The 13,547-nt window shown below is 47.6% G+C and overlaps 1 protein-coding gene across 1 annotated transcript in view; it reads left to right on the forward strand.

Moving 5' to 3' along the window:
- Positions 1–590: 590 nt before the first annotated feature.
- The window catches only part of LOC144948581 (transmembrane protein 181-like), a 53,019-nt gene continuing 40,062 nt past the window's right edge, over positions 591–13,547 (forward strand). The window contains exons 1-4 of the mRNA XM_078878153.1: positions 591–633; positions 3,022–3,134; positions 8,291–8,358; positions 13,135–13,228. Of these exons, the coding sequence (XP_078734279.1) occupies positions 626–633; positions 3,022–3,134; positions 8,291–8,358; positions 13,135–13,228 (283 nt within the window). The 5' untranslated portion in view covers positions 591–625. The remainder of the gene's footprint in view (positions 634–3,021; positions 3,135–8,290; positions 8,359–13,134; positions 13,229–13,547) is intronic.

The raw sequence follows: 13,547 nt of genomic DNA on the forward strand, positions 1-13,547 counted from the left end.
AATAATGACGTGGTCATGACTTGGAATTCCACCTCAACGTCTCTTTTCCAAAGCTCTTAAAATCACCTTCAATTCAAGGTACTTGTTCCAACTTGCAGAGTGCTGTTTGTTGTTGGCCGCTTGGAGTTTTTGCCCAGTACGTTGTAAGCAGTGCGGCAACGCATCGTGCTCCCATGCTTCCCCGACTTCACCGACACGCAATGACCGGCGTGGTGAAGTATGGTCAAAAAAGATGACGCTTTAACGATTCGCGATGGACAGTCGTCGGCGTTTGTGACGTTACATACACACCGTTTACAGCGAAGTATGACGTCATTGTCCAGGTGAGCTCACACCCGCGCCCCCCCCCCTGTGCAGGTGAGCTCGCCCCCCACTCCCCCCCACCCACGGCCTCACCCCGCCCCGCCCACCCCTCCCCCTCCGGGCGAGCTGCCCAAGAACTTCACCTTAGCCCCCTCCCCCACCCCGCCCCGCCCCGCCCACCCCCCACCCCTCCCCCTCCGGGTGAGCTGCCCAAGACCTTCACCTTAGCCCCGCCTACCCCACCCCGCCCCTCGCCCACTCCTTCTCCCGCCCCGCTCCTCCCGCGCGCCTCCTCGCCCCGCAATCACCGCCGGCCGTGGCCATGGACGGGTGAGTTGGGGGGTCGCTGAGCCGGAGCTCGAGTTGTAGCAAGCTGCTTTATCGACCACGGCAGCTGATGAGGATGATTGACCTGAGGCGATGTGTGTACATCAAGTTAGAGTTAGGGGGTGGAGTTGGCGCTGCGGTATATATCGGTGGAAATTCCACGTTTCTATGGCGGGGGCCCGGTCTCCCTAAGACAAACCACAGTTGACTTCCCTCAAAGTGGTGCCAGTTTTATCGACCCCGAGATGGTATGGATCGGCCGAGACGAACCCCAGCAGGAGATGTGAACTTGTGAGCGCGGCGCTCGGGGACTTGATGCACGTCCACTTTACATTAGCTATATGTACTGTACCTTTATAAGCACTGTATTCGTTTTTCAATTGATGTATAGTATATATTAAACTAATGTCGCCAGTTAATTCGTTATTTTACACCCCGACTGATCAAGCAGCGTGCTGACGTGTGGTCAACCACCATGTCCGACGCAGCGTGAGGAGGCCTCAGCCAGCAATTGATTGACGGGGGCTACACTGTCCATAGAGTGTGTGTAGAGTGCATAGTCCATAATAACTGTAAATGTGTCGTTAAACCCGCCACCACCCGAAACAGCCAATCAGTAGAGCCACGGAGCGGCTGTGTGCTGGGGGAGTGTAAACCCACGACGTTTACAATTCGTCGCTGTGCTGAGCGAGTAACGAATTGGCGTGTGTCGGGTGGTGGCAGGTTTAACGACACATTTACGCGATCTAACCTCCAAAAAAACCCTTAAATTCTGGATGATATTGGTCGCGAACGCCTACTATGGGTTAAACTCGTGCATAGTTCGGAAGTAAATTAATTAACTGGGAATTGCAATGCATTCTCATGGCTGAGTTATTACGTTACTGAGGAATTAGTTTGAGTCATCTTTTAAGGAAAACCAAACAGCCTCATCAGGAATATTTTCCAGGAGAGCCCGATACCCTGGGATGTTAAACCACGCACATGTAATGTATAGAGGGGGTCCTAGCTTACAAACAGGCGGTAGTTCACACGCGTTGTTTCAAGCGAAACAGCCGTGACTGCTGGCGAGACACTGAATGTCAAAACCGGGCCAAAAGTTGATTCTGTTAAAGCGATGCTGCTGATCCAATTCACTCCCGAGAAGTCCGTTTCGCTCGCTGATGGGATGTGTAAATAAATACCCTAATGTGTGTGTGTGTGTAGAGGGACATTTATGATGAGGCGTATTGTTTGATTGTTTACTTTAATTTGTCTGTGGCAGCAAACTGGAGTATACTCACCCCTAAATGTCCGCACAGATGGGTTCACCAACCCAGAATCGGAATCTTTTCAGATTTGCTGTGCTGCCAAGTGATGATCCTGGCGACCTCGCAGCAACACGGCGTGCTCTATGAGTGTCACCGATGTGCGCGATGCAGCAAATATCACAACCCGGACAAACATAAATATATGGATAATGAAATGGTACACATGAATAATTATATAATTTAGTCAAATGGTTCATGTAGAAAGTGCTCTTGCTATGATATTTGCAGATATGCGAGTGCGTTTTAAGTCATAGTTTTAAATGTGCCGAGTCCGTATTGTATTCCTACCTAGTTAAGATAAGTTTGAATTTAATATTTGAATAAGTTGAGACGACTCGAGGCATTCCAGTGTGCCTGAGGGAACTGAACCCGCATGCCCAGCCACTGAATGCCCAAATAGATTTTGTTCCGCCGGATAGAGGGGGTCAAATGGGCGTACACTGGCTAGAGAAGAGATGGAGTGATGTGGTACAGGAGGATATGGAGTCTGAGTCGACTTGCAGAAGACTGGTACCAGCGGTGTCAAGATCGGCTTTTGTGGAGGAGGCTCGTGAAGGACGCTGCTACTGGGCAGTTGGAGGCAGTCGCCCTCACAACAATGAGCTGAGCACCGGGCGGCTAAAACGCAGCAAGTTGCCACTGTAGGGGGCAGAGCTGGTGCATCTGCCAGTCATCTCGGTCAACCCATGGGACCTGGGTACGTCCCGTGACCACCTGCCAGCAAGCCTTGGGCACTTCACAAGGCTTCAAGGTGCACATAGCCTGGTACAAGCGCCGTGGTGACATCACTGCCACTTAGTCCCCGCGACTCCTCGGTCATCGCAACTCCTCGGCCCCTGTGACCCCTCGGCCCCCGTGACCCCTCGGCCCCCGTGACCCCTCGGTCCCCGTGACCCCTTGATCCCCGTGACTCACCGGCCCTTGTGACCCCTCGGGCCCCGTGACCCCTCGGTCCCCGTGATCCCTCGGCCCCCGTGACCCCTCGGTCCCCGTGACCCCTCGGTCCCCGTGACTCACCGGCCCCCATGACCCCTCCGTCCCCGTGACTCACCGGCCCCCGTGACCCCGATATCTCCCACAGCCTGGGCTCATGGCAGGCCCTGCGGCTCTTCACGCTCACCAAGCGGCAGTTCACCCTCGTGTTCGTCACCTTCTTCACAGCGCTCGCGCTCATCCTGCTCATCGGAATCAGCGGTGAGGCCCGCGCACAACAACAATAATACCGTCCTTGGGCGCGTTTGCTATTCGTGCCATTCCTATGGCGCAAGGCTACAACGACGAACATGCTGCCGTCTTTCACAGATGTTGTCCGCAGTAGTTTCACCGCGAGATGCGATGTCGACGTGTGTGTGGTCCCAATTGGGTCATTTTCAGAGAGGTTTTTTTCGAAATTGGACCATGACGCCGGCACACGTTTGGTCTGCTCATTTAGAATGACGTCACGAATATTTGACATCCGCTGTAAAGCAGCTGATGCGTAGTATTATATAGTTAAAACACCTGCAGTATTAACCAGTAGTATTGTATACTTAAAACACCCGCAGTATTAACCAGTAGTATTTTATAGTTAAAACACCCGCAGTATTAACCGGGGCGGCCTACCAGATTCGGATCGTGAGTCTCCGCAGTAAGCAGCGAACACACGCGACCGCCGGCCCGTAGTGTCACTGCCCCCAATATGCCCACGACGTGTGGCCGTTATGGCAAGGAGATTAACACATCAACATAGCAGTACAGCAACTGGGTTGCTCACCGCTCTGTAGAAATTTGTGAATTTTTGGTTTCTTGCACGTTCAAATGCTAAGAAGTGGATTAAGTGGCTCACGGTTTTTTAGGCTTGTTGAGATGGTGACTTGCTGACCCACCCCCTACTGGACATCTGTGAAAAAGAGCTTCATAGCTCATCGGATTCCTCCGGTATAAATAAGAGATTCTAACTTTGTAAAGAATTTGGAGTGGTACTCATCTATTGGAGGCCCTGACATTTCCACATTCCCATGACGTCTGGGAAAGCCAGCGGTGGTCATCTCATTTTATTGACCTTCAAAGAGAAGATGATGTGCTGAGCCTTCTTGATTATGAAGCTGACCTCTATAACCGACGTGTCGCTCCATCGGAGCTTAATGTAATATAGAGAAGGAAAATAAGGTTCTGTTTTCTGTGGCACACTTAATTATTTAAGCGCTACACTCTTTTGAAGGTGAATTTGGAACAGAGAATATATATTTCTCTTGTAAACCCATGCCAATTTTCTGCATTGGCGTTGGAAGCTTTGGTTAGTAATACGTCTCCCAGTTGGGTTTCTAAAGCATGTTCATTTTGCTAATGCTCTTGCTACGAATCTCGAGAGGCTGTTTTAGTTACAAAAATATTTTTTTGCCCTGGGGATCAGGTTATTTTATTGTTTATTTTTATATAAATTGTTGCTCTTTAAGAGGATAAAGGTTACCGAGGGCCATTTGCACTCATCCAATGGAAAGGTCGTCTATTGACCATGTGAAAAAGAACTGTAGCCTCTGAATGATGAAGTGTCTTTGTGCTTCACGTTACAGACTGATGCACACACGTGTGTGTGTGTTGCACGCACAGCCCCTTTTTGTCAATCCACTGCTATATGAGGGCTCTTCCCCCCCTCCCATACCGTGTGGCTTGTGAGGGTTATTTGACCATACTTCCCCACTATTGTCAGTGTGGGTTGGTGAAGGCTTGCAAACGTAGACGCGGGAGTGTATAAGTACGGTAATGAATTTTGCTGCACTGCCTGCTGCTGCTCACAACAACAACAATGCACCACAGCAGCAGCAGCCGGCTTCGGATGGTGGTCAAACATCCGGGCTCAATCCAGGCTCAACCCCTGCTTATATTCTGAGATCTCATGACATCGGGTGCGTTCCCGGTGATTTAGTCATACTTGTATTCACACAGTCTAAGGCTGAGTGGCGTTAACTGTGACTTTTATGATGATCCTGGCAAATCGGGTTCATTTTGTAGCTCAGATATTTTATCAGAGTGGCAATGAAAGTGCCAGCAAATAAAGGACACAAACCTGCCGTGCTTAATGACGTCAAGATCTGCACAGGCCAGACGATGCTGTGCAAGTGCCTTTGTTGAAAAGTCTAACGCTGTATACGAATCCGCGAGCCACGTTTGGCTGAAAGTTGATAACCTGTTTGCACACTGTGTTCGGGTGCCACGGGCGCGAGATGTTAACTACCTCGCCTGGTATACAGGAGGTCATGGGTTCGATCCTGACCCTGATGCCTGCTGTATATTTGGAGTTTAGATGTTCTCCCCAGTTTAACACATAGGCTTTCACGACTATGGATGTTTTTCTCTGGGTCCTCCAGTTTTTCCCTCCACATCACATTTAGAAGCATGCATTTAGAAGCTCCGACCCTGACTCCTGTATATCTGTAGTTTGCGTGTTTTCCCCGTGGTCGCGTGGATTTTTCTCCGGGTCCTCCGGTTTGTCCCTCCACATTTAGAATCAACATGCGTTCAGAGAATTTTGCTGCTATATTTTTCCACGTGAAAAGCCACTTCGTTAAGCTATCATTTGTGATAGCCAGGTCGCTTCTGCAAAAGAGCTACATAGCTCAGTGGGCCTTTTTTGGTAAAATAAAAATAGTTTTTAGTTTATTTATAAGATACATTCCGAATAAGGTTTCATACACATGCACACACACTCTAAATATAATATCTACAGCTGAATCTCGCTTCTTGTTTTATTTGAAACTTACAGCGCTCTGATGGCATGTTTCAGGGTGTGTTATTCTATTCTTATATTTGGGTTACCTGGGTGTGCCCCTTGGCCCTCTGAATGTGGTTCAACAAGTTTAAATGCACTCAGAAACAACGGTGTTGCGTAAGCGTGGACACTGAACGCGTCTTTTCACAGAGGTGGGCGTGCAGTGGCCTCTTTCTGTGTTCAAGAGTGCCACTTCAAATGGAAAATAAACTAAATAGACACACAATGCGCCCGACTTCCCAGATCCATCTCTTCACACACACAACAAAACTACATTATTTTTAAATCCTTTATATTAAGTTCGCTTGCTTGCTTGCGTGCTTGCTTGCTTGCGTGCTTGCTTGCTTGCTTACGACCGTGCAAATCTTTCGGTTGTTGTTTTTTAACCCACTTCCCGTGATCCAATCGAGCTGACATTTTTCACACAGCCTCGTTGTGCGAGACAATTAATGTTCGTGAAAAAAAATTCCCAAAATGTTACACTTTTTAGGCAAAATTTTTTTATTTTACATATATTCAAATATAACTCATTCATGGCTTTGGCTGAACGTCACAGTGTAAGAGCCCAGAGCGTAACCCCTCCACAGGCCGTGGCGGAGTAGCGCAGTTGGTAGCGCCCTCGCTTCCCATGCCAAAGGTCGCGGGATCGATCCCCGCGTCCTCCACAGGCGAATATATTTTTTAAATCCTTTATATTAAGTTCGATGCCACGCATATAAAGGATTTATAGTGAAAAACTTTGTTTTTACGGGTTATACTTATTTTTACTCATCCTATCAGCCACACAACCTCTCTGGGAGTGCATCGTTCTTGCAGCAAAAACACTGAACCGGTTTGGACATTGATTGTCTCATCAGCAGTCGGTCTTGCTTGAACCAATGCTGGTGAACTGCGAGATGTTCATAGGCAAGGACCCTCCCTCTGTGTAAAACATGGATACTTTTTCGACACAAACCTATATAATACATAACACAAAATAATAATTTCAGATGGGACGGCTCAATTAAGAGACTTGCATTAAATATGCCATGAGAGTGAACCGAGTCGGTGTGTTCGTCCAGATGGGAGAATGTGAAGGCGCGGCGTGGACGATTTTTCATAATAGAGATTTTTTTGGTTTTGATCGCGTAAACATAAATGTGTTGTTAAACCTGCCACTAACCGACACAGCCAATTAGTAATGTTTGTCACGAAAACAAAACAAGCCAGTAAGTTACTAGTTCAGCACCCCAGTGTGTTGAAGAGTAAACCCACAACATTTACAATTCGAGTATGATGTTTCGCCGGTAATTACAACGAGCCTCATCAGGCGACAGCCAGAATTGATTTTCCCTCTGTAAACCATGAACAGTGCCAGAAACACCGTGGCGGGGATGATAGCGTAGACATCAATGCGTAACAACGTCAATGCGTGCTATGACACACGTCTAATTGGCGGTTGTACCAGACCGGGTGGTGGCAATCAATCAGTTGCGAATCCCTAATCTGGATGCCCCAGCCCAGACAGCTCACTCAACGAAGGCCTCTTCTAGCTGTGAAAACTAAACAAAGTCGAGCCACTGCAATTACACCCTTGCTCTGTATGCCCAAAGGTGTATTTCTTCGTGAACGTTTGTATGAAGCACAGCCCCCATCCTCTCGCATAATGTGCAGACGAGGGCAGCCCAGCAGGTCTCCCCCGGCTTCAACACGGCATGGGCACGGCAAGGCTCCTTTGGTGGCCCTGAGCCAGGGTGGCAATGCCACTTTCCCACGGCGAGACCAGTCACTCTGTTGGGTGGCCGCCGCTGCTGACTTCGCACACAGAGCGGTACTTATTTTAACCCCTCTGGAGTGATGATTTACTGAGCTGATCCCCAGCTGGGATTTAACTTTCAATTTTAGACGAGCGCTTGAAGCACGTAGCCACCCGGCTCGACAATGCGAGTGCAGTAGGATGTGAGGTCCTCCATGCTTTTTTATTATCAGAAATAGCCCCAGTGCACTGTGGGTAAATTCATGTTGGCTTCGTACATGGCGCATTCCATTCCTTGGCTGCCATTCTGTCATTATTCTTGACCACTGACCATTATTCCGTATAGTGTCTTGCCCAAGCCTACGTACCTATTTAACAGTTAATTTGTCTGCGTGATTTCTTCCCTCGTGAAGGCAATAGACAAACCTGTTGGCATTCTGTAGCTTGGTAATGTTTCCGACTCAAGTTGAAAGCTATAATAATGCATTGGCTCTCTCTGTCTATCTAAGTCTATTTTTGCTACCTGAAATGTGGAGGCACGGTAACGCTCAAAAAGATTTATCAACGTGAATTAAACTTTAGCATTATGCCATGTTGCTATTAGGGACTTACCTCAAGGTCTATCGGCCACATTGGTCAAAGCGTCACCCGCCGCACTCCCCAGCAGGACCGCTATATGTGCCCTGTGGTCTCATTGTGGCTATGCACTGCTTCTTGTGCACCTGGTGCAAGAAACAAATTTTATTATCACCAAATCAACACTGCTGAGGATGAGTGCTAATTGGAGGGCATTGCACAATCAAAGCATGGGCACGATTTTTGTTCCTGGTTTTCTCCCTGAAGTCTTTTCTCTTGCTGTGCTTTCAGGCCCTGAAATCACCGAGTCCCACATCCTCAAGGCCACGGATATAGAAGAGCATCCGGATGACCTCAGGGTAAACACATGCACATTTCATGTAACACTGCAGTGTTAAATCTTGACTTAAAGCTTTCGTGACTGTTCATGAAGCCATCCAGATATACAAACACGGACACAACTTCAACCGAGAAAATGGGTACAAACTGAGCAATCATTGGACGTTATTAACCAGGTTAAGTCATATCTGGCTGTGATGCTTCCAACCTACCTGCCTATGTTAGCAGTTATGAATTACATTACCTTGTTAAATGTCTTTACATTAACAGGCTAAATGTCTCACTAACATAGCTGCTGCTCTCTTCTCCTCAATGTGGCGGTGGCACTCGTTGTTTAATAGGCTGAATGTCTCTCATTAACACAGCCGCTGCTGCGGGAGCCGTCTCACATTGACATGCTAATCTCTAATCTCGACCAATGCAATGGCTTCTTCAGCACCATAGTCATGGGGTTACATTAACAGATTGACTTGCTAATCTCTAGTAACACAATGGCCGAGGTATAGCTAGCTCTGCGATCTTACACTTACTTGCAAATTCCATCTCTAGCCCCGCTACCTTTCCCTTGGGTTGTACCCATCTCAAACCTTTATAACCGATGGCTGCAGTAGCTCTCTCGCTATATTTCTTCCTGCCTCAGCAGTCCGCCTGGTTGTGCTTTTAGATGAACTTGTATCTGCCACAGTAATGTATAATTTTCACGACTCACTGTAGCCTGCTATTTGACAAGCCCTATCTAATGCTGTCTTGAGCATTGTGTGCTGCACTATAAAGCGGCTACCTGATTTGCAGCTAATTTCAGTGACACGCGATATCTGAACTAGTCCTAGGCGCACCCCCTTTGCCAGCCTGCACTGACCAGAATGGTGAGGTATGGTTAAACAATATCCACAATTGACACGATGTGGGGAGGCCCTGATCCAGAAGTGGACGGTTCACTCATTGTTAAAGATCGCGGTTTTCCTAGGCCAGGAATCCGCAACCAAAATGACAAGAATTTTTTATTTCGAATTCGGTAAATAACCATATATTTCAAGAGCGACAATGCACTGTGAATACGAGATGGTCGGTCCTAAATAAATAACATCACGAAGCAGACCTTAAAGAGCCAAATGTGGCTCCAGAGCCACAGGTTGGGTGAGAGGTCGGGTGAGAGGTTGGGTGAGAGGTTGATGAGAGGTTGGGTGAGAAGTTGATGAGAGGTTGGGTGAGAGGTTGATGAGAGGTTGGGTGAGAGGATGGTTGAGAGGTCGGGTGAGAGGATGGGTGAGAGGATGGGTGAGAGGTTGGGTGAGAGGTTGGGTGAGAGGTCGGGTGAGAGGTCGGGTGAGAGGTCGGGTGAGAGGTCGGGTGAGAGGTCGGGTGAGAGGATGGGTGAGAGGATGGGTGAGAGGTTGGGTGAGAGGTTGGGTGAGAGGTTGGGTGAGAGTTTGGGTGAGAAGTTGGGTGAGAGGTTGGGTGAGAGGTCGGGTGAGAGGTCGGGTGAGAGGATGGGTGAGAGGTTGGGTGAGAGGTTGGGTGAGAGGTTGGGTGAGAGGTTGGATGAGAGGTTGTGAACACTGCACGCAGGGGCCGTCTCGTTAATGAGACGATCTTCCCATGTAAGCTTTCGCCACGCACTGTTGTGGGCATCTTCACGAGGTCCATTTTAAATATGAAACATCCATCATCATCATCAGCTGTGCATTAGCCACTGCTGCCTGAATGCCATAGCAAGTCATCGTTGCCTCGCGATGCAAAAACCCATCTGTTTCTGGCTTCAGTTTAATTCCTAAAGCTTCCCGCAGTAAGGAGTGCATTGCAAAAGCTCATTAGGAGATATTCTCAACACGCAGCCTGATCTGAAAAACTGCGACTACGAAAACGCATGTGCGAAGCGTAATAATGCGTTTCTAACATCTTCCCTCGTCGCGAAGCCATTGAGCACACACACTTGTCACTTCCTGCAAAGTGGTACTGTATTATTTTTGTATCGACCCTAGAGGGATGATATGCCGAGCGGACTCCTCGCCGCGATTATACCTTCCTTCCTGCCCAATTTTGCGTTAGATGTCTTGTCGTAAAGCTGCCCAGCCAATGACATCTCTTTGACAAAGCGCCAGTGGTGCAGTATATTCCCTGGAGAAAAACTGACATCACAAATGTGAAGGCAAGAACCTCGGGGGGTTGAGCCCGCTGCAGCAGTGGGACGTGATGACCAAGGTGGTATTGCCACGTCTGTTTCCAGAAAATCTGCGTTTTGACAAAAACTCAATACGTTCGTCAATAACGGCGCCATTAAAAGGAACAACATGTTTTTGTACGTACTGTAATAGGCGACGTTTCAAGCAATGGCACATGACCCATGTTATCGCTTAATTCATATCAAAGCCTCTGCACGTCTCTCACCAATCTCAATGCAAGAAGTCAATATGTTTAACGCTCTCCTCTGTAACACATGGGGGGCCATCGCTTTCACAGAATTCAGTCGGCTACATCTTCGCAGCACACGTGCCACGTGTGCTATGAGCAGGGCCTTTTCCAAAAGTGTCACCTGGTCCATATGTATGCCTTTTTAGGCCACGGTGTTCCTTCCAAGCGTGTTGAGTTTGTGATGTGTGTGCTTGTTCACCGCAGCCTATGTGGCAGTATCGCCAAATAATGTTTGTGTTGACAGACCACTGCAATATCAATCTTTCCGTCCTTTCCTGTGCAATGAGAGCACCCGTGTCATTGAGACCCTGAGTGGGAGGGGCACATTAATAAAAGTGTTTACTGCAGAGCAACACAGAGGCTTACACAAGCGTGCAAATCCAATGCTGAAAAATCACAGTCATCCAATGACAGTGTAATATTAACATGTTTTAACCATTTAAGTGTAGTACATTTCAGCTGAACAAATGTACTTATTCACCCACGAAGACACACCGAGTCCGAAAACTGTTTTTCGGAGGGTCTTGCTACATTGGGATGTTTTGGCAATTAATTACACCGTATTTCTTTTAGCTATCGAAGAAAACGGGAAAACCATTAGGAAACCCATGCAGAACAGAGGGAGAACACCGATAGACTCCACACAGAAATGCACCTGAGTCGAGAATCGAACCCAGGTTCTTGCTGTACGACTACATGCAATGGTTTATGATGTCAAGTCGATGCCGCATTTGATGCAATTTTTATTCCAACACATTTTATTGTCCCGCATGTGACCTTGCCATCATGCCTCGGGGAAATGGGTATTTGCAACAAAACCATTTACCCTTTCGTCACGCGCCGCATCGTGTGCAACATGCGTGCACGAGTCATCGGTATTGGCCATACATCGCGGTGCAGGACCCTCCTGACAAAGAGTCTCAGGAGTCGCCGTGGCTTTCCTATTATTATCGTGTGAACTATGTATTACTACTATTATTATCGTGTGAACTATGTATTACTACTATTATTATCGTGTGAACTATGTATTACTACTAATATTATCGTGTGAACTATGTATTACTACTATTATTATCGTGTGAACTATGTATTGCTACTATTATTATCATGATTCAACCAGGAGAGGAACGCTCGGCATATGTAAAGCGCGTGCTGTGGAGGGCGCGATTCTAAATCTTGTGTTAACATCAGAGGGACGTTGTTATCTGGGAGAGATGACCCGGTGGGCATGGTATGGGTTTGATTAATATTGACAGTCATTGGATTTCTACTTTTTTTTCCTCTCTCTCAAGTGATTGCCATGTTTAAAGAAAAAGGAGTTTGGAAGATGGATCAGATAAAAAATATATACAGTGATCCCTCGTTTATCGCGGTTAATGGGGACCAGAACCCCTCGCGATAGGTGAAAATCCGCGAAGTAGGATTGGCCCCCTAGGAATTTCCGTATATGTGTGTGTGGGTACCAGAATGTTTAAAATATGTATATTTATACTTACTTAAATCTATTTAATTATTAAACCTTAATATTATACATTCACTCTCTCTCTCATACGATACATATTATGGTGTTCTACACTCACCAATGACAGTAGTATCTTGAGACTTGACTCCAGTAATGACGACGACGACGATGACAATGACGATGACAATGACGACGATGACAGACCTGTGCAGTTCGATGAATGTGATGATGAATGATGATGATGGTGTTACTGCACAGGTATAATGAGGCCTTTAAATCAGTTCGAAAAATCCGCGATGCACTGAGGCCGCGAAACTTGAACCGCGAAGTGGCGAAGGATTACTGTACCGCCAAGATTTGCAACCTTTTGTGTCAATCCACTGCTGGATGAAGGCCTCCCTATGCCATGATATTTCAGGAAGTTGTTTAACTTTACTGCACCGCACTGCCCAGTGGGGGTGGGTAAAGGGAGATCCCAACACCGATTCAGATATCAATCGTCGCCGATGTTTTCCATGGCGGAAATTGAACTTGGGTTGCTTAGTTCATGGCACGGTGTGGTAATTACTGTGCCACCACTCCCCATAATAATGTACATTGTACTGTATTTGCCCTTCATGTTAACATGCAGAGAAACACAAAAAGGTGTGTTTGTGTTGCTCATATAATGTGTGGATCGTGCCCTCTTAATCAAAAGTCATGAATTGTGGGGGGAGTCAATAGTGGTTGCCCTATGGAAAGACTCGTCCCTGCCATACGAATATGGAATTTCCACAACTGGCTGAGGGCTGTACACTGGAGATGAGTTGCGGCGCTTAATCGAGTAGGAAATCACTTGGCTTTTTATCTTTCAACAAACGTCTTCTTTGAATGGGCGATGACGAGCAGTGGTGGGTGGCTTTTGCATGGTGTGTCTTTGCAGACAGCAGTGGAGTACCCCTTGGAGACTCCGGAACTCAATCCGTTCAACCAGCAGCTCTGGCTGACCTTGCGCCTGGAGCTGGAGACACCGCCAGGTGACTTGCACCCATCTCTGGTCCCGAGTGAGCACATGGCTCAGCTCAGGTCGAGGGTCGGGCACCTCTCCTACGCTCCACGGGTTAGATAATGACCCTTGACGTCATTTCACGTCAGAAATATCCGCTCTGAAACGGCCTCGCGAATGATATTTATCTGTCACGGGAAAAGTCTGATCGGCTACTAGAGGGGAAAACCTGACGACAAAATGTTTCTTAATATAGCACAGATCCAGTCACTTCTGTCACTACAAGTTCCCCCTTGCAGTGACAGCAGTGGCTGAGCTCTCTGTGTGTGCGTGTGCATGTGGCTGCCCGC

This window comes from Lampetra fluviatilis, chromosome 50 (genome assembly GCF_964198595.1).
Source record: "Lampetra fluviatilis chromosome 50, kcLamFluv1.1, whole genome shotgun sequence".
Taxonomy (NCBI): Eukaryota; Metazoa; Chordata; class Hyperoartia; order Petromyzontiformes; family Petromyzontidae; genus Lampetra; species Lampetra fluviatilis.